The following is a 27527-nucleotide window of genomic DNA, read 5'->3' as shown; positions in this document are numbered from 1 at the left end:
AGTTGTGTTAATAATAAACACCACTCTGGGCAGCTTCCGACAGAACATTCAAAACAGAATAAAACTTCAAACATTAAAAACTTCCCTAAACAGGGCTGCTTTCAGATGTCTTCTAAAAGTCAGATTGTTGTTTATTTCCTTGACATCTGCTGGGAGGGCATTCCACAGGGCGGGCGCCACTACTGAAAAGGCCCTCTGCCTGGTTCTCTATAACCTCACTTCTCGCAGTGAGGGAACCGTCAGAAGGCCCTCGGAGCTGGACCTCAGTGTCCGGGTTGAATGATGGGGGTGGAGATGCTCCTTCACGTATACTGGGCCGAGGCCATTTAGGGCTTTCAAGGTCAGCACCAACACTTTGAATTGTGCTCGGAAACATACTGGGAGCCAATGTAGGTCTTTCAGGACCAGTGTTATATGGTCTGTTAACCACCTACTGTTGCTGTATTACTTGCTTTTGGGTTTGTTTGCTGTAAGGTGTACTGCTTTCCACTTTGCATAGGGTTGTGGATCCAAAGGTTCCTGTGCTTCCATGAAAAGAGCCTTCCTCTCATGGAAGGAGGCCTTCTCTTCAAAAGCATCCTTTGCCAGACCAAGGGAATCTTTGACTCCAATGCTTCATTGCAATTGTTATGTACTGAAGTTCTCACCCTGGGCCAGCAGGGGGATACTGTAGATAGTTCAGGTCCACATATGCAAATAAGGGATTGAAAGTGATGTTCAGTGATTGGATAGTTACAGAAGGTTGTTACAATTATGTTATACTGGAGCTCTATATAAGCAGGCTGGCTGAACCCTTCAGTTCAGTTCTGTTCTGGCCTGTGAATAAACAAGAGCTGTTTGAAGAATCACTGTGTCGTCTGATATGTGCACCCACAACTTAATAGCAATCATTCATCCGGTTTACATATACAGTGGTACCTTGGTTGTCGAATGGCTTGGCTCACGAACAAATCAACTCCCGAACACCACAAACCCAGAAGTAAGTGTTCCGGTTTGCGAACGTTCTTTGGAATCCGAACTTCCAACGTGGTGTCCGGTTGAATGCAGGAAGCTCCTGCAGCCAAACAGAAGCCACACCTTGCTTTTTGAATGGTTCTGGGAGTCGAACGGACTCCTGGAACAGATTAAGTTTGACAACCAAGGTACCACTGTACTTAAACTTGTTCACTTTAGAAAGACAAGGCATGTGTCCCTGCACCTTCTTTAGTAGTGGCAAAAGGATGGAATAATCTATTTGTTCTCCCTGCTTTTAAACAGCAGGTCAAACCCCAGATGCTGTAGGAAAATTCATTTGATCTAGTTTTGTTCTTATAAAACATTTGTATTTTCCAGGAACCCTCCTCCTACTTTGTTTCAGCCAGAAAATTGGTCCAGAGGATTCAACCACTTCATTTCCCAGTGAGTACGACCCTTTTCCATTTTAAGCAGCTTAACCTTGTGTGCCGTTATCGCAAAATGATATGCGGCAAACCTTTGGCAATGAAATTTCCTTCCTGCAAACAGGAGCTCTTTTTAGCTTTTGTTTACATTGCATAATTCCTTCTCAACTTTTGCCTTGCTGAAAACTTTACAGTTTCGCAGAGGTCGTGGTGTGATCTGCATTTGAAATTAGTTTCCTGGCCATTGATAGGTATAGGTCTGAATACCCTCCTGTTGTTGTTCTTATCCTTAATATACCGCATTTTCCGTATTTTCGCTCTATAAGACGCACCAGACCACAAGACGCACCTAGTTTTTGTAGGAGGAAAACAAGAAAAAAAATATTCTGAATCTCAGAAGCCAGAACAGCAAGAGGGATCGCTGCGCAGTGAAAGCAGCAATCCCTCTTGCTGTTCTGGCTTCTGGGATAGCTGCGCAGCCTGCATTCGCTCCATAAGACGCAAACACATTTCCCCTTACTTTTTAGGAGGGAAAAAGTGAGTCTTATAGAGCAAAAAATACAGTACCTCTTCCTGATTCTGTATTGCTCGGTCTGTGAAGCAGGAGCATAAGGCCTTAGGAGAGTGACCGTTGCAGCTCAGTCTCCCAAGTCTGATGCAGCGTAAAATCGAGCATAAAGCCAGCGCCACAAAAGACCCCACACAACTTTGTTGTATCACATTACAGTGGAGCCACTGGTTCTGAAAGCCAGTGTGGTGTAATGGTTACGAGCAGTAGACTCGTAATCTGGTGAACGGGGTTCGCTTCCCCGCTCCTCCACATGCAGCTGCTGGGTGACCTTGGGCCAGTCACACTTCTCTGAAGTCTCTCAGCCCCACTCACCTCACAGAGTGTTTTTTATGGGGGAGGAAGGGAAAGGAGAATGTTAGCCACTTTGAGACTCCTTCAGGTAGTGATAAAGCGGGATAGCAAATCCAAACTCTTCTTCTTCTTCTTCTTGAACTATGAACGTTTCAGTTCCCAGATGTCGAAAACCCGGAAGTAAGTGTTCTGGGGGTTTTTTAGCATTCCTCGGAACCCGAATGTCCGACGCAGCTTCCGATCCGCAAAAAGCCTGTCAGCCAATCAGAAACCGTGCCTCAGAATTCGAAGGTTTCAGAAGTCGAATGTCCTTCCGGAACGGATTACATTCGTCTTCCGAGGTTCCACTGTACACTGGTTCTCTGTGTTCCCTGAAATGTTCAAATACATGAATTATGTAGGACATGCTTTGTACCAGGGCTGTAGCATGGTGGAGGGGGGGGCTTCTAGAGTGACTGCTCATGCTGCCCTCCCTGAGCCAGCCCTACGCCACTTTGTGAGGTGTTGCTCCAGCAGCTGGTGTTGCTTCGGCAGCAAAGGCCCTCCATTCGCCCTTCGCACCCCGCCTTAGAAAAGCTCCTTGCAGAGGACAACTGTGACTTCAAAGAAGAATGGGAACTTTTTACAAATGATCTAAAAAGACAACAAAATGAACTGGACTCCTTGGCAGGTTTTGAATAAACATACACAAATTTATTGATGGTTAATACAGTAGATAGATAATATAAGGATTTATATAATTTTACAGTATGCAGAGAACAATACGTGTTGAGAAATCAGAGAGAGGAGCTGAGGGAAGTCTTGAGGGGGAGGGAGGAGGATTCGTTGGGGAGATGGGGAAATAATGAAGATGATATGTTTTGGTATTTTGTTATGTTGAAATTGTTAATAAAAATTTTTTTTAAAAGAAGAAGAAAGAAACACTCCTTGTAGAGCATGGGTAGACAAACTAAGGCCCAGGGGCTGGATCCGGCCCAATCGCCTTCTCAATCTGGCCCACGGACAGCCCAGGAATCAGCGTGTTTTTACATGAGTAGAATGTGTCCTTTTATTTCAAATGCATCTCTGGGTTATTTGTGGGGCATAGGAATTCATTCACTTCCCCCCCAATAGCCCCCCACAAGGTCTGAGGGACAGTGGACCGCCCCCCTGCTGAAAACGTTTGCTGACCCCTGTTGTAGAGCCACTCAATGAGGCCATTTGAGAAGCACACAACAGCCATGCACCCTTGATCCCAGCCTCGCCTGAGATTGAAGCGCACATGGCTGTTATGCACTTCTCATTCCACACTCCCCGAGTGCTCTGGTGGCAGCTGCTGTTTTGTACCATCCTGACCTGATGGTTTGTTTGGTTTTGGTTGGTTCATAACACCAAGAATCTCTTCCTCACTTATCACCATTCTTTGCCTCGGTTCTTCAGATTCCCTTCTTGAGAAAGTTAGTTGAAGGACAAAGATCTGCCCCACATCTCCTCCAGTAAAGACAGATGCAAAGAATCCATTCAGTTTTGCTTTCCCCCCCTCTTTCCTTTTTCTCCTTTAGCACACCTTTGACTCCCTTGTTGTCCCAAAATCCAAAATAGCTTTTAATATATGGTGACCACTGCCATTTGAGTTATGGGTCATTCCATACGGAGGGTTTGATTCCCACTTAAAAAGCTATTTTTATTTTCTTTTAAAAAAAATATTAAAAGCATCAAGCTATACAGCATCGAACTCTTTGGCCATTAGTGATAAATGACTCATTTATATGCATTAGTTATGCATTTGTCAGTGCCTGGCTTGTGACAGTTTCATTTCGATAAATTAAAAGAAATGATTGTAACAAGTCCATTGTTCCTTTTATCCAAATGTTAGGACCATGCCTGATGTTCCCTTCACCCTTGTGATGAGTGGTTGAATTTTCAGTAATTCCATTATCTACCTCCTCCCTGATGTTGACTATAATTTGCATAACAAGCTTATCTGGTTCAAGTTGTGGTCCAGACCTATGTAGCTACATAGAAGGGAGCGTGCATCTTCAGACAAGTGCCTTTCTGAATTCAGCGCTAATACAGCCATTCTCCCCCTCTAGCTGCCATCACCAAATCCTTTTAGGGTCTTGTTCAGAGCAGGTGTTCTGCTCCATATGCCAATTTTCTTTAGCTTGTGCAGAATTGCCTTGTTATTGTTGACACACTGGTGTTGTTCAGCGGATTCTCTATATATTTAGTTAGAGAACACAGTCCTGGTCAGCAATTATTTTAAAATTGTAGCCATGGACACACTGGGGGAAGTGGGAACAGGGGCATGTCTGACATGCCTAATGGGGTGGCAAGGATTTGATTGGGGTGCTACAGCAGGGGCCAGACAAGAAGTCTCTGGAAGCAAGATTGAGCATCCAGTCTGCCAGCTGCCGATCCTTACACTTTTTTTTTACAATAAGCAGAAATTTACTTTTTCTCAGTGTGGAGAAGAACGCCACTGAATTACTTTTCATCACTCAGCTATTAAAGGCTTGGGGGTTGAGTTTCTGAGGCGGTGGGGATTTTGCAACCACAGCGTGATACATTTACTTCCAGGTTTTCCTTAGCTGTACATTTATGGTTATGTGGTCATTCTGTCTTGATACATATTGTATCCTATGACATATATACATAAGGAGTGCAGTGAACAGTTCCAGTTTTTATATTGGCCCAGTTCACATGTCATGCTAAACCATGGCTTAGTGAGATGTGCATGAGCAGAAAGGAGTTGCTGTGGGCCTCGATCCTGCATGCGCCCTCCTCTCCCATCACCGCTGTGATAGGAATTTTGAGGTCTTAGATATATGGCAATGTTCATAAGCGTACCAACCAAGCACGTACATAGATCAGCACAGGAAGACCGACCTGGAATCATTTTGACTCCTAAACTGAGCAAATGTTTTCTCTGCAAGGTCAAAGTGGGAAACCTCCCCTTTGTCTCTTTCCTCACAAATCCTGTCTTAAGGGCACATTTAAGATATGAATAGGGTGTGAGCCTGTGACCTGGCCCAGGAACTAAGTATTTATCAGTACAAAAGAATGGCCAGGCTCCCCAGGCAATCCAATCAAGTAACCTGCCAGACAGGAGATAAACAACGACAGGAGAAAAACAACATTCAAATTTTCTGTTTTAGACCGCCTTTTCTGTGATGTAGGTATGATGTATCTGGGGGGTGGTCTTAGGTTACACCCCTCCTGTGATGTATGTATGATGTTTCTGGGAGTGGTCTTGATCTACAGGGTGGCAATTTCAAAAGTCTTTATAAGGGCTTGCGCACCATTTTTCTAGGTCCTCCTCCTTCTGCGTGTGAGGGGAGCACCCTGTTTCAACAGTTCAATAAAGATCAAGCTTACTAGCTGCTTTGTTTCTCAATATTCTCTGGTTGGCCTCTGTTATCTTCTCCTACCAATAGGAAACCTATGTAAGGACTCTATATGGCTCTTGGATACCCCATAAGGGAAAAGGGCAATTTTTGTTTACAACACTGCCTTCCAAACAGCTGCAGGGTGGAAAAAAGAAAGCTTTTATTTGTTTTCCCTTAAACTTGGTTGTCATGTTGTAACAAACCGGGAACTGTGGTTTATAACAAACTCTGGTTAGGTTACCAAACCAGCTTCGGAAACAACAGCTTTAAGCTGGCTTGTTCTGAATCTGCCCGGATGTTGTTTTATAAACCAGGATCTCACATCTGGATGGCACAATACAATGCGAGTCGAAGAAAGTAAGGGGGAAGCTGCCAAAATCTTTCACCCAGTGATGCAAGAAGAGGAGAGGAATAATGAGTCCAACTCTTGCCGCAGCTTGTTCCTGCTCATGAAAATCTTACCAAACCATGGTTTAGGGTGACATACAAAACATCTGATTGTGTTACCTTAGGCAAGAAGGTTTTAGAGGCTCCAACTTTATTTATTTATCTAAATTACAATTATTTTTTCATCCAGATAATCTCAGACAAAAGCAAGTTCTCACTTATTTCATTCCACGGAATGAAAAGGGTTAGCTTGCTTAAGCTACACCTCGAATTCTGTCTTGGTTTCTCTGCAAAACAACAAAACTTTCAAGAAAGCCTCCCTGAAGCCTTGCAGAACAGAGCCGTGCAATTAGCCATCAATCCCTTTGAAGTTCAAAATTCTTTTAAAAAGTTTGCTCCCTTTGAAGAACTGAACAGATAAAAGGCTTAAGTAACTGGAATTGGTCATTTCCTGATCAAGTGTTACTGTGGAGGAGTAGATTAAGAAGGTGCATCCTAATTTATTATCATTCAACCTCTGGAAAGGGTATCTCACATTGACTCGAAACCCTCCTGATTATGACTATGACATATTTCATGGGCAGGTTGAAAAACAAAGGCTGCAACTGTTCAAAACATATTTTTGATACATATTTAACCTAAATTTTAACGACTGCTGCTACTACAAGTATTCTTATACAGCTTTTCAGTGTCTGTTCACATCTATCCTTGCAACTGACTTACAAGTGGATTTGTTGTTGTTTAGTCGTGTCTGACTCTTCATGACCCCATGGACCAGAGCACGCCAGGCACTTCTGTCTTCCACTGCCTCCCGCAGTTTGGTCAAACTCATGCTGGTAGCTTCAAGAACACTGTCCAACCATCTCGTCCTCTGTCGTCCCCTTCTCCTTGTGCCCTCCATCTTTCCCAACATCAGGGTCTTTTCCAGGGAGTCTTCTCTTCTCATGAGGTGGCCAAAGTATTGTAGTCTCAGCTTCAGGATCTGTCCTTTCAGTGAGCACTCAGGGCTGATTTCCTTCAGAATGGATAGGTTTGATTTTCTTGCAGTCCATGGGACTCTCAAGAGTCTCCTCCAGCATCATAATTCAAAAGCATCAATTTTTTAACAAGTGGATTAGATACATATTTGAGGCCACCCATTGTGGAATCTGAACCAAGGGCTTTTCCAGAAGAATTTATATAGTACAATATCATTGTAGGTGTTTTATTCAACAGCTAAGTAGGCATTCTGTCATAAAGTAGCCCTTCTGCTGTGTGTTATTGCATTTTTTCAGCACCCGAAGCCTCATATTTTGTCAGCAAGTCATTTTAAGACTTGCCCCCAGCTACTTGCTTTTATTGCTATAGTAAAGTGTATGACTGCACCTACTGGGCAATGGCTGTGATGTCACTACTGACAGATACCACATACCATTCGCATAATGAAACCTTCTACTTTTGTGCCCAGGGCATTTTGTGAACTTTCTATACTAGTAAGTTTAATTTACAATTTTTGATTGGTGGACACATTCTCCCCCCCCCCCAATTTTTTTTATTCATTTTATAACACAAATAAACAGCACAAACAGGAAAGCAAACAATAGAAACAGATTCTTGTCTTATCCTTATTTTTTCTAAACATTGTTAGGTGGGCTTCCCCAAGTCCCCCCTATCTGATTTTCGTTTTACTGGTGGACACATTCTTGTTATGCCTTAAAAAGCAGTAAAGTGCCACCTTCTTCTGCTCCTTGCCTGGTCATTTTCTGAACCTTTTTTTTCTTTTTTGAAAAACATTTGTTTGCTGGATGGATAGTGTCTGGTTATGAAACTGATCATTCAGATCAGTTTGCAGGACAAAGAAGAAGAAGAAGAAGAAGAAGAAGAAGAAGAAGAAGAAGAAGAAGAAGAAGAAGAAGAAGCAATCCCAGCACTGTGGCTGAGCCCCATCGCCCTTTAGCAAGATATGTCCATCTCCTGAGCTGTTATTTGGAGTCAAGATATTCCGCTAGGGGCTAACCCATATATATTACCCACAGACTTCCCATGTTCTGTGTGGCCATGTGGTCTGCTGAGTGCAGACTGAAAAGTGGTTGAAGCAATGAATGTGATTCTTAGCTTAGGATAACGGTCTACATCCCAGCCGTCCAAAAACAGCTTCTACCACTACCATCCTCCATCCAGACAAGCGAGAGGAATTATCATAGTCCAAGAATACATTTCACCTGGGCAAAAGAACTCGAGGAGGGCTCAGAGCAGAACCAATGTCAGTTGTGGAGAGTGTCACTTGTGGAGAGAGGATGTGGCCTGGGAATGAGGGATGACCATGGAAGAGTCCCAGGAAGAAGAAGAAGAAGAAGAAGAAGAAGAAGAAGAAGAAGAAGAAGAAGAAGAAGAAGAATTTGGATTTGATATCCCGCTTTATCACTACCCAAAGGAGTCTCAAGGCAGCTAACATTCTCCTTTCCCTTCCTCCCCCACAACAAACACTCTGTGAGGCGAGTGGGGCTGAGAGACTTCAGAGAAGTGTGACTAGCCCAAGGTCACCCAGCAGCTGCATGTGGAGGAGCGGAGACGCGAACCCGGTTCCCCAGATTACGAGTCCACCCCTCTTAACCACTACACCACACTGGAACCAGACAGAGAGAACTGGGAGGTTGCATTTGGCCTATGACGCTAAGCTTCCCCACCCCAATGAAGTTTATTCCCATAAGCTTGGATGACTGGCTAAGAATTTACTCACTTGTAAGCTCTATATTTTCCTCAGAACTGAACCTGAGTCCTCTTACATTTCTCAGTGCCTTCAGCAAGTTAAAACTATTGGGGGGGGGGTGCTCAAATAATTTTGCTGCCGGAGGATTTATTGCAGCTCGGTTTGGTGGCATTCCAATAGTCGAGTGTTTCTCTTTCCAGCAGGAAGGATCAGAAATTTATGATACCTGGTTCTAAGGGGTGGATCGATAGATACATAAATGTGTCTTGTGTACTAGAATGTATATTATGCACTTGATAATTGAATACTGTGTAATACACTGAAATCTGCTTTGTGGAACCTGAGTGTAGCAGTAGGTAGCAAAAAAATAAAAATAAATCAGTTGTTTATCATGGCATGCTACTTTTGGACACATGTCCTCAAGGCACCTCTGTTATGGGGGTGGGGGGTGATTTTCCTGAAAGGCAGTGCATAATACTGCCTGGGTACTGGGCAGGGATCCTATGGAATTGTGATGAAAGACAAAAGGAAAGCAAAAAAATGGCCGCAGGCAAAGCTATCCCCGTTTTCCTTCATTTTCTTTTCAACAACAGCAATATCATGCAGCAGTCTGAAGACAGGCAAGTAGCGGGAACAGATGAGCAGATGTGAAAGAGCAGACGCATCATTGGATCATTATTACAAATGGGTTTCATGATGTGCTTGTTCTCGTCCACCTGTCTGCAGCGTGTGACTGGCTTAGCGTTGAGTCAGAGCTACACACGAGAGAAGTAAGGGATGAGCTATTCAGGCAGATGGCTGCGTATGAGGGGAAATGGGAGGGGGAACAAAGCATCTTCCCAAAGAAATTCGCCTTTCAGTGCTCGCTGTAACAAATGCTGTTCTTTTCCCTCATGACAGGCCCTGCCGTTGGGCAGAGTGAGGCAGTTGCCTTAGGTGGCAAATGCCTTAGGTGGTGGGGGAAAAGTAAGTCATTCAGGCAGGTGCTTGTTTATAGTAGGGTGAAGAGACTAACCATTTTCCCAAAGGTTTGCTTTTCAATTCTCATAATGTGGTCCCTTTCCCTCAGGACCAGCCCTGCTGTTGGGCAGTGTGTGTCATCTGCCTCTGGCAGCATATGTTGAGGTGTGTGGAGAGTGAGTTGTAGTGAGGTGTTGGAGAACAGTGCTATATGTACCTTGTAGCTTGCCCTCGAAAGATTCCATCAACGGTGTCTCCAAAAATTTTTACACATCACTTGGGAAGACAGGCGAACTAATGCCAGTGTACTGGAAGAAGCAAAGTGTCGAAACAATGATTCTTCAACATCAAAGTGGTTGGACTGGCCATGTTGTTTGGATACCTGATTATCATCTTCCAAAGCAACTGCTCCATTCCGAACTTAAAAATGGAAAGCGTAATACTGGTGGTTAACAAAAGAGGTTTAAAGACTCTCCCAAGGCAAATCTAAAAAAATGTAATATAAACAGCGACAATTGGGAAACACTGGCCTGCGAGCGCTCCAATTGGAGAACAGCCTTTACCAAAGGTGTCATGGGATTTGAAGATGCTCAAACTCGGGACAAAAGGGAGAAAGGTGCTAAGAGGAAGGCACACTTGGCAAACCTTCACTGTGATCAGCTGCCACCCGGAAACCTATGTCCCCACTGTGGAAGGACGTGTGGATCCAGAATTGGCCTCCACAGTCACTTACGGACTCACTGTTAAAACTGTGTTCATGGAACACAATCTTACTCGGTTACAAGTGATCGCCACATAAGAAGAAACCCTGTGTTCCTATACTAGCCTGCTGCCCTCTGAAGTAACAGAATACAGTCATACCTTGGGTTACAGATTGCTTTGGGTTTCACGATTTTTTGTTGTGCACTGCACCAAACCGGAAGTACTGGAACGGGTTACTTCCAGGTTTCAGCGCATGCACAGAAGCGCCAAATTGCAACTCGTGCATGCACAGATGCGGCGCTGCAGGTTGCGGATGCTGCAGGTTACGAATGTGCTTCCCACACAGATCACGTTCGCAACCTGAGTGTCCACTGTATGTTGAATCCAGATTCAACTGCTGGTCCAGTCAGCTTCTGTACATTAAATGGGATGGGTAACTTGTTCATTGCCTCAGTCAGCAAAATTCCCCTGTGCCTGTTTACCCTTCCCATCCCCACTGCCAGAACCTTTAAGCCTTTGAAAGACGTGGCTTATAATAATAAACGTTTCTGTTGTTGTGTTGCTGGATTGCTTGTTGTTTTGAATTTATCTCGTTCTCTCACTAAAATGGGTTCAACATCTCCGATGAGGCTGTGGTGTACGTAGAAGGATATAGCTGTTCCGCCCTGCCATTTCTGTGAGCGACTGGTATAATCTTAAGATCTCCTTTGACAATTAATGTCTCTGTAATTCCAATTTAAAAGCTAGATGAGGTTTTAAAGATTGGGAAAAGAGCTTTGTAAGACTGGAGATGGACATTTGTTGTTATTGTTTATATGCGCAGGAGGAAATCATTCCATCCACCTCCCCGTCTGTCATCCGAATAAGGGGATTTGCCTCAGGGGAGTACAGAGTGGTTCTCATCGGGAGAATCCTTGGTGGGACTGCTGAAGTGTTTAATGGAGGGGGAAATTAACATCTGAGTTGCAGCTGATTTTGTGACATGCAGCTGCCCACTACAGATGTGACTTGCTTTGCTATTACGTCTTGTTTAAAGGTAAAGGTACCCCTGACTGTTAGGTCCAGTTACGGATGACTGTGGGGTTGCACACCCATCTCACTCTATAGGCCGAGGGAGCCAGCGCACAGCTTCCGGGTCATGTGGCCAGCATAACTAAGCCGCTTCTGGCGAACCAGAGCAGCGCACAGAAACGCCATTTACCTTCCGGCCGAAGCGGTACCTATTTATCTACTTGCACTTGACGTGCTTTTGAACTGCTAGGTGGGCAGGAGCTGGGACCAAACAATGGGAGCTCACCCCTTTGTGGGGATTCGAACTGCTGACCTTCCAATCGGCAAGCCCTAGGCTCTGTGGTTTGGACCACAGCGCCACCCACGTCCCTACGTCTTGTTTAGACTACTGTAAAACATTTTATGTGGACCTGACTTTGAAGGCTGCTTGGAGCTGGGTTGTGGCTCTTGCCTTTAAAGCCCTGAGCAGGTTGGGATCAGGGCATAGAAAGGTTCACCTTTTCACTCATGAACCTGCTCCAGGTATTAAGATCATTAGAGGCCTGTTTCCCCACCCTCAGAAGTGAGGCTGGTGGTGACCATTGAGGGGACAGGGCCTTTTCTTCCATGGCCTCCTGGCTCTGGAATGCACTCTCCTCAGAAAAACTTGTCTTATGTCAAATCTGATGTTCTTTTAGCACCAGCTGAGGTTTTTTTTTTAATTTTCACAAGTCTTTCACAAGACCCAGAACAGTTTTGGCCTGTTGCTCTGTTTTCATGCTGATTTTGTTGACTTTAGAAATTATGTGATTTGTATTCTGTTGGTTTTAAATCTCTTGAGCCATTCTTTGAAACTTTGGACTGAAGAGCATGTTATCAACTTTTCATAATAAAACTAGCAATAGTGTGTTCCATGTTGACTTCCCAAGATCACAGGATTAGGACCACAGCCTTTCTTGGAAACATCCAGCAGCTTGTTAGAAATCATAATCACTTCATAAGATCTTTGTCTTCAACTTTCCGGCTCTCAGGGTTGGAGTAAATTAAAAATATGACAGCAAAGCATTGAAGGAGAAAAGCAAGTGACCCACAGCAAGTACCTTGTTCTCAATGTCAGCCGCTCCAAGTGTCCTTGTTTTCCAGGGACAGTCCCAGATTTACAGAAGCTGTCCCAGTTTCTGATTTGATCCTTTAATCTCCCACTTTTCCTTAGGACGTCCCTATTTTCATTGGCGAAATTTTGGAGGGTATGAAGTTATGCGATCCCTGAGCCATCTGAAGGCAGCCCTGTATTGGGAAGTTCTTTAATGTTTAATGTTTTATTATGTTTTTATATATGTTTGAAGCCGCCCAGAGTGGCTGGGCCAATCCAGTCAGATGGGTAGAGTATTCAGTTTCCTTTAAAGCCCTCTTCATGTATTATATGTGTAAAGCAGTCCACATGATTAAGTATCCTGTCTGTATTCTTGATGTCCAAGCATACTATGAGGGGGAAGCCTATTTGGCTAGATCTCTACCCAAGCGAGCTGCTCTCTGGAGATGTCCGCATCTGATGAAATGATAACTAGCATGGAGCCCTTCACATTCATTCACTGCATGCAGATACATACTTTTGGAAGCTTACCATATTTTTCAATGTGGACTCATTGTTCCTGGAAGGTGGAAGGTTTGATAGCTGCTGCCTTGGTTAATATGTTTCTCCCTTCTCCAGTTCAAGAAATAAATGCAAACACTGGCCTATATCTGTTCTGGCCACCGTCATGTTTTCTTTGGTGAAGGAGATCTGTTTCTGACAAGATATGCCACCACCTCTGCTTGGGTTGTGAAATCTATTTCTATCCGTTTCTTCGTTTGCAAATATTTGTTCGCACCAGCTGGTTCCCCTTTCATTCTTCCGATTTGCTGGCTGCAAAAAAATGGCAGTTTACATTGTGCACATAGCTCTCTCTGCCTCAACAATGTTATCATCCAAATGCAAGCTGCTTGCCTGTGAATTAGGCCTCTGTGTTGCTTGTTCCCGTCTTAACAAACGCTTCATCTTTGCCTGCCTGTAATTGTGACAGAATGAAATTGGTGCTTAGGAACCTGTAATATTAGATTCTAGGCACCCAACAGACAGCTAATGGCTGCCACCTCTGTTTAACGTAATGACACTAATGAATTCTGAGGATTACTTTTCAGCTAGGAAAACATGATGGAAGGTGCTGGAATTTCAAATTAGGTGATGGATTTGCCTCCGTTGAGGCCAATATGTGCAGCATTTGTTTCCTTTTCAGTATATTTTACTCATATTAACAATGGTCATCCACCATTAGGGCAAAACAGAACCATAATATTAGTCAATGGGAACATTTGTTAAAGTGACTGTTAAGGTGCAACTCCTTAAGTCTTCTTCAAGTGCTACTGTTAAACCTGCTGCCTTAGGAGCAGTTAGAAGTTATTGTCCTCTCATCAGTGTTGAAGACAGAATCAAAGGCCAGGCCAATTAGCTTCTGTATGTGGAATGGTAAGGACACCATTGTGTCCTTCACCTCAAGAAGCAAAATGCCTTGGGCTGGCCTTGTTCCCTTGTAGATGGAACAGAACTTCTCCTTTGTGAGCTGACACACAGTCCCATCAGTTGGTGTCGCTGAGGTGATCTGGGATAGTTCTCTAGAGCAGGCATCCCCAAACTCGGCCCTCCAGATGTTTTGGGACTACAACTCCCATCATCCCTAGCTAACAGGACCAGTGTTCAAGGATGATGGAAACTGTATTCCCAAAACATCTGGAGGGCCGAGTTTGGGGGCGCCTGCTCTAGAGCTATATATTATTGATTCGATACGTTACTTTTCATTATAAGGCTAGCAATGCTGTGGGCTTTCAAAATATGTTTTGGGGGAAATGGTTTTGGGAAATACGTCATTTTAAGAAACCTAGAATGCTAAACCTTAGAAATCTCCCTGGTCTAGGGCTTCTTCAGTATATAAAAAATACGTCCAGCTTATCTTTGAACAAGAGGAAAGTTCCTAATGACTGTGGTTGTGCTGCCCTATATTTAGCAGTGCCATCTCATAAAATAGCATGCTTTGTAAGCTTAACCATTGCTGATGTGATGCTGGCTAGGTTGGTTTGAGAATGGTACATTAAATTAATCTCCTCTGAAAGAACTGAAGACTGGGTGCTAGATTGGTTTAAGGGGGAAGAGTGGCAGCTGCCTTGGATATTGAAAGAGTTTGCCCCTCTCTGGATCCACCCCTGAGTTCTAAAGTCTCCTCAGTAGGACACCCTAAAACCATCGTCTGGGCTACAGAACTTATCAAGGGGATCCAGAGCTCAGTGCAAGTAGGTTCCTTAAGATATCTACAAACTTTTAACTCAAATAGCAGCTATTCCCTTTGCTCGAGGCTGGCCCAGACATTAGGCGAGGTGAGCCCACTGCCTCAGGGGGCCGGAGCCCCTGAGGCAGTGTCCCCATGGGCACCCGCCATCTCCGCCACCATTGGAGAAAAGAAACTGGCATTGGTCCCGATTTCTGGTGAGATCTTCACACCTGAAATAGGTGCTGCTGCCGGCACGGCTTCTCCCCTGGCGATATAGGCAGCGGGGCAGGTGGCAGCAGCAGGGAATAATAGTAATAATAATAATAATAATAATAATAATAATAATAATAATAATTTATTATTTGTACCCTGCCCATCTGGCTGGGTCTCTCCAGCCACTCTGGGTGGCTTCCAACAAAGATTAAAAATACATTAAAATACATTAAAAACTTCCCTGAACAGGGCTGCCTTCAGATGTCTTCTAAATGTCAGGTAGTTGTTTATCTCTTTGACATCTGATGGGAGGGCATTCCACAGGGTGGGTGCCACTACTGAGAAGGCCCTCTGCCTGGTTCCCTATAACTTGGCTTCTCGCAGTGAGGGAACCGCCAGAAGGCCCTCAGTGCTGGACCTCAGCGTCTGGGAAGAACGATGGGTGTGAAGACACTCCTTCGGGTATACTGGGCCAAGGCCCTTCCTGCTTCATCTCAAATGGCAAAAGAGGATCCGCTGCCACTGCTTTTATCCCAAGGAGTTCTGGGGATTGTAGTCTTTGTAGGAAGAGGGGCTGCTAATTCTCAGCCTCACTAAACTACAAAACCCAACATTCCTTGGGGAAAGACACAATGGTTGCTCTCAGGTCCTGCTGGCACGCTTCTCATGGACATCTTGTTAGAGCTGTATTCAACCAACCTGGCCCACTAATGGAAGCCAGTGTGAGGGTTTCTGTTAAGAGGGCTTCCCCCTTCCCCCTGTGCATCCCTGCCTCTCCCAAACCCTCTCTGGAGAATCAGGAAGAACCCACAGAACAGCATGTTGGAGGAGCAGAGAGGGAATTGTCCCACCTGGCAAGCAGAAACGCTTGCACCGTCAGAATGAAGGAAGAGTGTGATGTCAAACTCCTTCCATGGTAATGGAGAAATCAAGATTTTGCATTCACATCATGAAACCGTTTATGATCTTGGCTACTGCAGGTGAAGCCCCTTGGTTTTCCTCCTTCGTGGTTTCCAGTGCTAAACAAGCTCTGTTATTCTAGGCAGCTTAGAGAGAAGAGCTATAGCTGAAACGTGTATGCACAGCACTGTTCAAAGGGGCTCGCTTTTCGTACTGGCCTTTAATTCTAGGAAGTCGTCATAAAGATCCAGTTGCGCCATTAAAAACGGGCCGTTTTCAATTGCCTTGCTGTTTTCTCTTACTGTAGCTGGCGGTTGGTATTTAGTGAGTCTCTTGCCTTTTCTACAAAGGAGGATATAAACTTGGAAGAGAGACTGACAAGCATAATATTTTTTAGATGGGGCCACAGTGACTTTTTCCTTTTTTTAAAATGATGGGTAAGAAAACAAAAGAAACACAGAACCTATAAAAGCCAAATGACTGATTTCTTTCCATGGGAGGGCAGGAGTGGTATTTATAACCTCTGCAGGAGGATAGATATAAGGTGGTTTTTGTTGCTTTAGCTTTGATATCAGGAGGCTCCAGTTCACAGGGGATACTAGAGTCTCTTGATCGTTTGTAAAATAGAATGTTTTCTAGGCTGTTTTGCTTTGAAGTATACAGAAGAGCTCTGTGCAACCAAATATTTTTGAAAGTTATTTCAACAGGCAGGTGTTACTTAAGGATGATTCTTTAAAGATAACACAGGCTGGGCTTAGTGTCGTGAGTATATTTTGTCCTTTTCTTATTCATGAAATAATTACAGGTGTTATGTTGAGGGTGTGTGTGTGTGTGTGTGTAAAACACTACATTGTCACTGATGCTGATCACCTGTAGAACTTTTAAAATACGCTGTTTTTATTGCCCGGCTGTGTAAAATGGCTCTCATTGTTTGTCCCAAAGCTATTTTAAAAGTGTTTATGTGAAAACGATTGCTACACAGGGCATTGGTAAATCTGAAATATAGAATTAAACATGTGAATCTGAAAATGCGCAGCCAAACAAATTCAGTTCAGGCTGGAACTAATATGAAACTCTTCAAAACTATAGGGTAGGTTCAGGAAATAATTATCATGGTACATTAGAGCTTATATTCTCTTGGTTCTCAAATGCTTCTCTAATACGACTGAACCAAATCAAGTTTAACAAACTAACGTGATCAGACATAATAGGGTGTGTGCTTAAAAAGAATTTTTCTGACTCTTCCGTACATTTCTATATTTAGAAGACATTATTTTTGCTTAATCTGAAGCCATGTTATTCTGAATTCTAGCTTCTTTTATGCCTTGCCAATTGCACAGTGTCAAGTTTTATAGTTAGAATGTGTTCAGACCTTCAAAGCTCTCTGCCTTGTACTGCTTCTTAGCAATGAACTCTTCTTTTCTGATAGTTTCTTTTATTAAGCCATTTATTTATATTGATAAACTAATTGAGAACCCTCCAGACTGAGCGAAAGCTAGTCATCCCTGAAGTTAGTTATGACTGACGTGTTAACATTCTACTCTGTGACACTTTTATCTCAGATAACATTAGCAGGATTAGGACCTCTGCCTGCAATTACAGCTAAGCATCACAGTGACTGTGTTTCCTTTAAAATATAATGCCAAATAATTCTGGTCAGTTTTGGCTGGCTTGTTTCATTCAACCAACACCTACGGTAGTCACCTCACTCAGTTATCATTCAATAATACATGTGAACAATGGGTTATAAAATTGTTACTAAAATGTTTCTAAACCTAATGGTCTTGGCAGCAAGAGCTGCTCAACAGTGGAACAGACTCCCACAAGAGGCGGTGGAATCTTTCCTTGGAGATTTTTAAGTAGAGGTTGCATGGCCCACCCATCATGTATGACCTACCGTATTTTTCGCTCCATAAGACACACCTGACCATAAGACACACCTAGCTTTTAGAGGAGGAAAACAAGAAAAAATATATATTCTGATGTGGATGTATGACTTTTGTGGTTCCTGCTGTGGCCATGAGACATGTGATCTGATGGAGAATTTGGAGTGACCCAATGCAAAAATCCTGAGGATCCATGTGGATCCGTGCTTTGTAACCATGTTTTTGCGCCATTGTGGCCCCAGGCAGGGTGTAGCCATGGACATGCTATGTGATCTGATGGTGAATTTGGGGTGACCCAATGTAAAAATCCTGAGGATCCATGAGCTTTTACCTCCCCCCTTCCAGGCAGCCTCTGCATCCCTTATCTCTCTTCCAATTCCACTGATCAGCTGTTTCCTTTCAACACTCCCTTCCCTCTTGTTTTTCTTAGTGTCTTTTCCTTAGCTGGAACAGTTTTTTGCTCCTCCTTTTCTTCTAATTTCTCTCCTTATTGCTTTAGTCTCCCTGTTTCCCCCCTTTGTAAGTTTGCTGTCTTTTCCTTCCCCCCCTCCCAGGCAGCCTCCGTTATCTCTAGTGTCCCTTATCTCTCTCCCCGATCGGCAAACGATCAGTGGCTTTGTTTCAACGCCCCCTTCCCTCTTTCAAAAAAGAAAGCATGATCTGCTTTTTGCCCCTGGGCAATTCGGCTCCAGGGACCACGCATTCACTACATAAGACGCAGAGACATTTCCCCTTACTTTTTAGGAAGAAAAAAGTGTGTCTTATGGAGTGAAAAATACGGTAGTTGAGATTCCTGCCCTTGCAATCCCTTCCAACTCTATGATTCTATGACATGAGCTGTAATGTTGCACTCTGAATTCTTAAAGGGTATGGGTGATACCAATTTGTGCTCACCTGCGAGTGGAATGGGTTTCCATGAGCAGGACGGGGCTCCCCCCTCCTTTCCTCCCTGCGGTAGCCTATCCCATACCCCCAGAATATCTTCAGGACGCACATACATGGACTTCTGCTTGGGGAATGTCAGAAATCACCCAATATTTTATTCAGATTTTGTACTTTTTGAGTATAGTGCCGCATGAAGTTTAGTGACTCTGTTGAGATGCTTGTTCCCACGTATAAGACACCCAAGCATTTCATACATTATAAAAGTCTGTATCCAAAAGCAAAATAGCAGAAATCAACAGTGGAGAGTAGAGTAGAGTAACTGTTTGGGTATTTTAGATTTTGTATGTTTTATGTATATACCGTATTTTTCCGTGTATAGCACAACCCCTATTTTTTGGGACTCCAAATAAAGAAATCCCCCATATGCACTATCCGTGTATAAGATGACCCCCAGTTTTAAACTTGAAAAAATAGGGGGGAAATATAGTCTTATACATGGAAAAATATGGGGGGGTGTAGTTTGTTTATTTGGTTTTTCAGATTAAAATTTTAAACATAGCCAACAAACAACAAAAAAACAAGATGCCAAGGAATCTCCTGGACTTCCCTACTCCTCTTTGTGGGTCCTGTTGTCAATCATTTCCTCCTGCATCTTTTGTGATAATCCAAATCTTTTACCTCTCCAGTGTGTCCAGAATTCACCACTAAACTACAAGTGATATTCCAATCCTACTAGCGATCTTAACTGTTTATGATGATCTTTAAAAGAAGTTATAAATTTTCCCCATTCCTTATTAAAATTTTGGTCTTCCTGATTTCTGATTCTTTTTCGCCATTTTGGCATAATCCATCAACTTGGCCTGCCATTCTTCTCTGGTAGGGACTTTTATCTTCTTTCCATCTCTGGGCCTAAATCTTCTATGTTTTAAAGTAGGGTTGCAAAAAAAAAAAAAAAACACCTTTAAAATCCTCTTCTTCTTTTTTTACTGTTTTGTCTTTTGTAAACTGCTTTGTAACCTTTTACGATCAAGTGGTGTGTAACTTTTTATGAAATAAATAAACAGTTTCTAACAGAACTGAATGCTTGTGTCCATCTATGTATAAGTAACTTAACTGCTGCATTTTTCAGGTGCCTAATCAAGGACTTCGAAAAACGCCCATCTGTCACTCACCTTTTGGAACATCCCTTCATAAGACAGGTCCATGGCAGAGACATGGCACTCCAAAAACAACTGGCAGATCTCATTCAAGCACAACAACATCTAGGCTCCGTAGCCAAGACAAGGTACTGTTCAATTTCGCTATAGCCGTACTACAAAGTTCCAGAAATTTATGACTTTTAATTGCGAGACATATATTGCTTACGCAGATATCATATAATGCCTTAAAGCTTTTTGCCCTGGTCCACCAAGAAGGATCAGTGTGTCCCAACTGGAGGAACATTGCAATGGGCATTCCCGTCAATGATGCTCATCTCAGCTGCCCTTGAATCAGCTAGAAGCATCTTGGTGACCATGGGGCTGCATTGCCTCATCTGGAGCCACCAGTTCTTATGTATGACAGGTTTACCCATAACTAGAGCTGCTATATTGTTCTAATTATTATGGATCCTTACATACAGGAATTACAACATTCCATATAAATGGAGAGCTTCAAGGCAGCGGAAAACAACTTTCTCATTCATGTCTTTTAATCGCATTCAGCCGTAATGGAAGCATCACATTCCAGTAGTTTCTTGGATTTACTGCTAAGACTAACAATGGCATGCAAAATTAATAAATGAACTCTTAGCAGGGAACATGCTCATATTTTGTGATTTTCGGGAGGGCAGAAGATTCAAAATGTGAATAATAAAGTGACAGTGGTGAAACATTAAGGGTCCGAACCTTGATGTTTCGGTTCACCATTGGCCTAATATTACCACTAGTATTCGTATATAGCTGGGTACTTAATATTCATTAGGAAAACCTTCTTTTCCAGGCCAATCTAGGGCTAGCTGCAGGGAAAATCTCTTGGTTTCATGGCTGTCCAGAGGGTGGCAGGATTTCACTGTTTCCAAAGTGAATTTAAATGCAAATGAAGGCTCTTCGGCTGCTCTGCAATCATTTCGTAATATGAAATTCGTCTGGCTGCTAGATAAGCTGTAAACCATTATTGTAAATAAATACCTGCTAATGTTGATGAAGAAAATTAAATGTCATGATTCATAAGTCATAAAAATGTATGTGCATATCCAGCCAGAGTGGATGTGCTATTTGAAAACCAAAGGCCTTTAAAAAAAAAATCTTTAAAAACAAAGTAATAGATGCAGTTTCAAGGTGAGTGTGACTTTCCTAATTTCACTGCAACTGGAATTATTCCACATGCTTCTAAAGCAAGGGTCTAGAATGGTCAGACTTGCTTCAGGAGGCTGGTCTTTTATGTTTCTTTTCCATCTCCCCCTCCTTGTTTTTAAGTAAACTGTCTTATGAATTCTCTCCCTGTTGATGGCTGCCGTTTTCAATTTCAAAAGAAAAAAGTCTGCCATAAGGTGCAAACTTGGCTGCTGTGCCAAACACTAATGAAAAACATAGACACGTGATTCCACACTCAGAGAAAATAAAAGACCCTGAGTGCACTAGCCACATTTCTTGTTTCATAATCTGTTTTGAGAGTATACCTATATGGGTGATAAAAGCCCACTTGTTTGCAGTAAGAGGCCTGGTCTGTGCACCAGCAGAATAAAGAGAGGTGGAAAAGTGACCTGTGTCACTTCAGACTGCAATGGGTGAATATCATTGCTATAGTGAAGTATAGTTGTCTGTGGCTAGCTAGGTGCTATACTGAATACAATGTCTGGAGCAGCTTGTTCAGTGGTGCAGGTAGGTAATTTTAGACTCCGCATTTAATAGTCATATTCTCCCCTCCTTTAGATGGCAATGTGCACTACTACTTTCTTCAAAATACAGTAAGCTTGCATCTTGGAGATCCCGGGCCACAGGGAGGTTAGGCTGGCCTCAACCAGAGCCAGGGCTTTTTTGGCTGTGGCCCCGATCTGGTGGAACGCTCTGTCCCTGCGGGACTTGACATCTTTCCTCAGGGCCTGCAAGACAGAGCAGTTCCACCAGACCTTTGGCCAGGGCACAGTCTGACCCCCTCCTTTGGTAATCCTCGTAGAACTCTAGCCCAATGGTTGTCATTAATTTGATTCTGAATTGATTTTAGAATGAATTGATTGTAGAATGTATTTCAAGTAATTGATTGTGATTCTATGTAACCTGTGTTACTTTTACTGTTGTTAGCCGCTCTGAGCCCAGCTTCGGCTGGGGAGGGCGGGATATAAATAAATTGTTGTTGTTGTTGTTGTTGTTGTTGTTGTTGTTGTTGTTGTTGTTGTTATTATTATTATTATTATTGCTGTGTTTTGGGGGCCTTCCTGCTCATTCTACTGAACGGATTCCTGGATTTCTGCTTCGACTGTCAGGGGCGGAGGAAGGGGTGTGTGGTGGGGGCAGACCGCCCCGGGTGTCATCGCTGAGGGGGGTGACATTTGGCACACCACCCGCCCGCGATTGCCAAGCCTACCCTGAGCCGTTGGGGGGAGGGCGGGACTGCACCGCTTTGCCGGCGGCCTTCCCCCTTCGTTTTAACAGCTCAGAGGAGGCTTGGGAGTCCCGGAAGGCAACACGCCGAATGTCTGCCATTGGCGGCTCGCTCCGCCCCCGGATGCAGTGCGCATGCACCGCTCCATGCACCCGAGCGGCTCTCCCGCGCCTGCGAGGCCACCCTTCGCTCCCTGCCCCCCTCAGGAGCGCGCTCCGTTCCCCTCAGGAGCCTGCCTGTCCTGGGCAGTGCAGGCATATGCTCCACTGCTGCTGACTGTACCAGAGATTTTGTTCCTGTATAGGATCAGTTTGAGACATTATCATTCATTAGAAATCCAGCAGATGAATTGGAGGCTGAATACCTATTCCATGGGTAGGCAAACTAAGGCCCGTAGGCCGGATCCAGCCCAATCGCCTTTTAAATCCGGCCCACAGACGGTCCAGGAATCAGCGTGTTTTTACATGAGTAGAATGTGTCCTTTTATTTAAAATACATCTCTGGGTTATTTGTGGGTCATAGGAATTCGGGTTTTTGCCCCCTTCAAAATATAGTCCGCCCCCCCACAAGGTCTGAGGGACAGTGGACCTGCCCCCTTCTGAAAAAGTTTGCTGACCCCTGACCTATTCCATTCCAGAACCGGGGTTTATTATAGGCCAGGGCTATGAATGGTTCATCGTGTATGCGCTAGCCCAGTGATTCTCAAACGGTTTTCTTTGGATCACACTTTCAGATTAAAAACTTGCTCATGCTGCACTGAATTTTTTTTATCGATAAGAAATACGTTGAAAAACTGAAAGTGGCAACTCCTAGCGGTGCTTGATTTATAACATAGAACACAACTGCTTTATAATATGATTCTGGGACACCCAGAAAGTATTAAACATTGCAGCTACAGAACAACATGCCATTCCCAAAATATAATATTGATTGCCCTTGAATTTTGCCGCCGCATTTGCCATCCTCTTCTGCCACACAAGTGTGGTGCACCACACCCTTTGAGAACCACTAAGAGCATTTCGGCCCATAATACAGAGCTGCCATGGCTTTAGAATTCAGAGCCAAACTACATTACCCTAAACTCCACTTGATGTATTTGTGCTGAACTGTGCCATTTCAGACTGCAAAGAGAGCACTGAAAGTTGCAGTAATTTCATACAAACACAAAATTAGCATGGTAAGGGGAGATTATGACAGTGTTCAGAGAAAGAAAGAAAGAAAGAAAGAAAGAAAGAAAGAAAGAAAGAAAAGAAAAGAAAAGAAAACATCCATTTGTGTTCTGAAGTGAGAAAAGGCCAGTGATAGGTACATTACACAATGTTGCTGGCCACGATACATGATACCTTCAAGCACACGAGAGCTGTTCAGTGTTTTATTTATTGTTTGTGACTATTTTTGTTATATTGTTCAAGGCAGCTTACATAATTACAATATAACAAAAAACAGTCATAAACAATAAATTAAACACATCAATAATTTCAACAAAATTGAACAACGTCCACATTAAATCATAATAAAATCTAAAAAATAAAGATGCAAATATATATATATATGCAGCAGCAGCAACAACAAAGCCTCTAAACAACATCCCAACCCAAGAGTCTGTTCAGCAGCCTCAGCTTTTGTAGCTGGAGTCAGTCAGGGCCCCACCATCCCAGGCCTGGTAGAAAAAGGCCTGCAAGGCAGGAAGCAGGTCTTCCAGGATTCACAGCCAAGATGGTCTCTCTTAAAAGCTGTTTCTCCAACAAACAGTAAATGATTCTCTGGCCACATCCACAATATTATATTGCAAAACTGCAGTTATTTCTGACCTGCTTTGCAAGATATAACTCTTAGCAAGATGATCTTACGAGTAACATTCAGTCTTAGCCCAACAAAAGTTTGGCTCCCTAGAACAACAGCTAGCACTACCTGCTGGTCCATGCTGGCTCTCTAGGCTGGCTCTCATCAGACATCTTTTTAAAGAACAGCAGTCTGTCTCTAGCAGGGAGGTATTGCAGCTGGAGTCAATTCCATTACCAATCTGAATGCCGTTAGCTGCAAGAAACTAGCTTATGCCCAGCTTGTAATTTTCTTCATACACCCTGTTAGGACTCAGAGATAGCACCAGGCAAAGCTAAAAGGAATAGCAATTGGGTTGTAAAATGATGGGTGTGCAGAATTGAATGTGGTTTTAAACTGCAGTTTCCTCCACACATTGTCTGGGCGAATACCAGGGGACAGATTGCAGACCTGTAAAACCTACTGTGGGCAAGGAAGCAACCATTATGCAGGCTGATTACATTGTAAATGCTAATGATTACACAGATTCTTATTGTAGTCGTGGCATGTGTGATGTTGCAATTAAGGTTGTGCCAGTGTTGTCATTATGACTCCTCTGAAATATACTCAAGAACAGAGCTCTCTGCCGTGATTGTACTGACCTAGTCAGCATTTGAACTGCGCTGGAAGTTTGGTATTGCTGCTGTAATTGAGGTCACCAGGTCTATTCTGCTCCCACTGTGCTGAAGATTTTCCTTTTTCAGTGTTGCAATTCCATCTTTTCAGCGAAAGAAAGAACGTGGATCAGACTGTTGCTATTCTTCATTTAAATAGAGGGAATTCTTTGTTAACCTTCACAGGGAAAAGGCAATGTAGGTAGGAGGAAAATGAGGTGTATGCTGGCAGTAACTCTAGGGCAAAATGTGTTTGTCTTTGGGAAATGTGGCTTAGTAAATTTCCTTTTGTCAGAAAATAGAGGGCAATGCTCCAGTTCTTTCAGCACCCAGGAAGCTATTCATAACAATTTTACCTTGTTGTCTTCCCAAATCGTTAAGTAAAATCATAATTGATTGAAGGAAAATTAGTCTGAGACCTTGTTATTCACCCCATTCCTAAGTGTTGTTCTACTCTACCCAGTATTGGGAATAGTTTGGGCCAGACCAGAAGATTAAAGGGCAGGTTAGGGGAAGCAACCAGAGAGAGAAAAAGTGATATCCATGTGTTGACAGTGGTAAAGTTAGCAACATGATAAAGTTAGTAAGTTTCCAGGGAGTTGTGGGCAGGGTTGTTGTCATATGTTGTTGTTGTTGTTTAGTCGTTTAGTCGTGTCCAACTCTTCGTGACCCCATGGACCAGAGCACGCCAGGCACTTCTGTCTTCCACTGCCTCCCGCAGTTTGGTCAGACTCATGTTTGTAGCTTCGAAGACACTATCCAACCATCTCGTCCTCTGTCGTCCCCTTCTCCTTGTGCCCTCCATCTTTCCCAACATCAGGGTCTTTTCCAGGGAGTTTTCTCTTCTCATGAGGTGGCTAAAGTATTGGAGCCTCAGCTTCAGGATCTGTCCTTCCAGTGAGCACTCAGGGCTGATTTCCTTCAGAGTGGATAGGTTTGATCTTCTTGCAGTCCATGGGACTCTCAAGAGTCTCTTCCAGCACCATAATTCAAAAGCATCAATTCTTCTTCTTTAATCTTATCACCACTTAAGACACCATCTGTGACTATGATTCAGCAATAGTGAAGCAGCTTGCACAAAGCTGAATTTTTCCATTATTGTCTTCATCTTCCATTTTGGTCCAACATGGCTGGTCTGGTGCTCGCTGGAGTCAGTGGTTCTTTGGTTTTAGCAGTACCCAGACTAATAGGCGAAAACTGATAAGGCCAGCAGACGAACATGAAGCAAATTTGTTGTTATACATCCAGTATTGTCCTTCTGAGTACAACACACACAGAGAAACAAATGCAATAGATACTCCCCCTTTTCTCATATTTGACTAAGAAGTTTTCTTAGCAGCATGTGCTTTTAGGTTGGTTTTCTTTTTAAGTCTTCAGTAATAAAACTGACATTTCCCATTGCCCTGGGGGGAAAACACAGTGGGAGTTTTCTATTTATTCGGAAAAGTAGTTCATTTGCAAGCCAACTCAGCAATTAGAAATGGCTTAGTATAAAAAGGCTGTGAATATAATGTACCCTCAATCCAAACACAACACTTGCAGCCCATCCGTGCACCAAGTAAGGATTGCAAAGGCATCTTGGGAGTCGTTCTCAGTGGGTACCCCTCAGCTCTGAAATGCCTTTCCCCTAGAAACTTCACCAGTGCCTAACCATGTCCCAGAAACAATGCAAGGCTTCTCTGTTTCAACTGAGCTGGCACAGGATGGTCTGGGTGAGAGCAGATTAGAGCAAATAATTCTTAATTTACAGAATATTTCATCTAAGGAGAATAGAGCCATTCAGACAGGAAACTGAAATGATCAAGAGGACAAGACCTACTAAGGAAGAAGTCTAAAGGAAGAAGACAAGACATTATATTTATACGCAACAGTAGCCGCAAGGCTATTGATTGCAAAAAGTTGGAAAAGAGGTATTATACCGACGAAAATAGAGAGTGGCTTGCCAAATTATTGAAGTACTGCAATATATCCAAAACAATGGGAGAAATTGGAAGGATCTCAAAAGAGAAGATAGACAGGGACTGGAAGGTGTTTAAAGGATACTTGCAAAACTATATTGAAAAATCAGAACTCCTATTAGAATAAACAAGTTCCGTTTTAAATACTGGAATACTAAATAAGATGGATAACAATGTGTAATAGAAAAAGAAGCATGAAATTAGGTTAAAGGTGTGAAAGAAAGTAATAGAAGTGGAAAGAAATTGCAATTGAGTAGATTGGAAGTCTAACACAAAGGTGGGGTGAGGGGTGGTGGATGGTGATGGGGAAAGGAATTATCTCTGGGATTGAGTGTAAGTATGTTTGAACATTTTAAAGGATTGTATGAAATGTATGTATGTTTGTATATTCGCAATATGTGTGTATTAATGCTGAATTATTTTAACAATAAAAACTTTTTTTAAAAAGACCTACTCAGGTTACGGATTTGGAGCTTTTTAGTTTAGAGAAACAGTGAGTAAGAGGGGGACAAGATAGACTTGTATAAAATTATGCATGGTGGGGTAATTATGATGGTTATGTTTTATCTTCTGTGTTGGATGTGAAGGATCTTCAGTATGTTTCTGAATGCCAGTTGCTGGCAATCACCCGTGGGGAGAGTGTGTCAGGAGTTCAGCCCTACACTCGAGTAGGACCCTGGCAGAGACACATGCCCGACTGGCATGTTCTCTCCCTCCTGGTCAATCGTTCGGGAGCTTCAAAAGCTTTCTTCAGCCCGAACATCACAGCGACCGATGCCAACCGACACCGGCACACTTAGGGATCCACAGAGTCTTCTCAACTCACGTGACAGACCTCAGCAACTCAGCATTTTGGCTAATCTACTTTATTTACATATATACACACACGGAGCACTGCAACATGGCTCCCTCTCTCTCTAGCATCAGACAGCAAAGAGAGAAAAAAGAAGGGCAATAGTCCCACTTCACGGAACACAGTAACACAAACATCCCGTCTCCGTCACTTCCCACTCTGTGGAGTTAAAACAT

General features: G+C 43.2%; 1 protein-coding gene across 1 annotated transcript in view; it reads left to right on the top strand.

Annotated features, from left to right (window-relative positions):
* Positions 1-27527, top strand: part of MYO3B (myosin IIIB) — a 252794-nt gene that overhangs the window by 58751 nt on the left and 166516 nt on the right. The window contains exons 7-8 of the mRNA XM_077917134.1: positions 1333-1398; positions 19653-19808. Of these exons, the coding sequence (XP_077773260.1) occupies positions 1333-1398; positions 19653-19808 (222 nt within the window). The remainder of the gene's footprint in view (positions 1-1332; positions 1399-19652; positions 19809-27527) is intronic.

Source organism: Podarcis muralis, chromosome 1 (assembly GCF_964188315.1).
Source record: "Podarcis muralis chromosome 1, rPodMur119.hap1.1, whole genome shotgun sequence".
Lineage (NCBI taxonomy): Eukaryota > Metazoa > Chordata > Lepidosauria > Squamata > Lacertidae > Podarcis > Podarcis muralis.
Note: the sequence above shows the minus strand (reverse complement) of the source record. Positions and strands in the feature narration are given on the sequence as shown.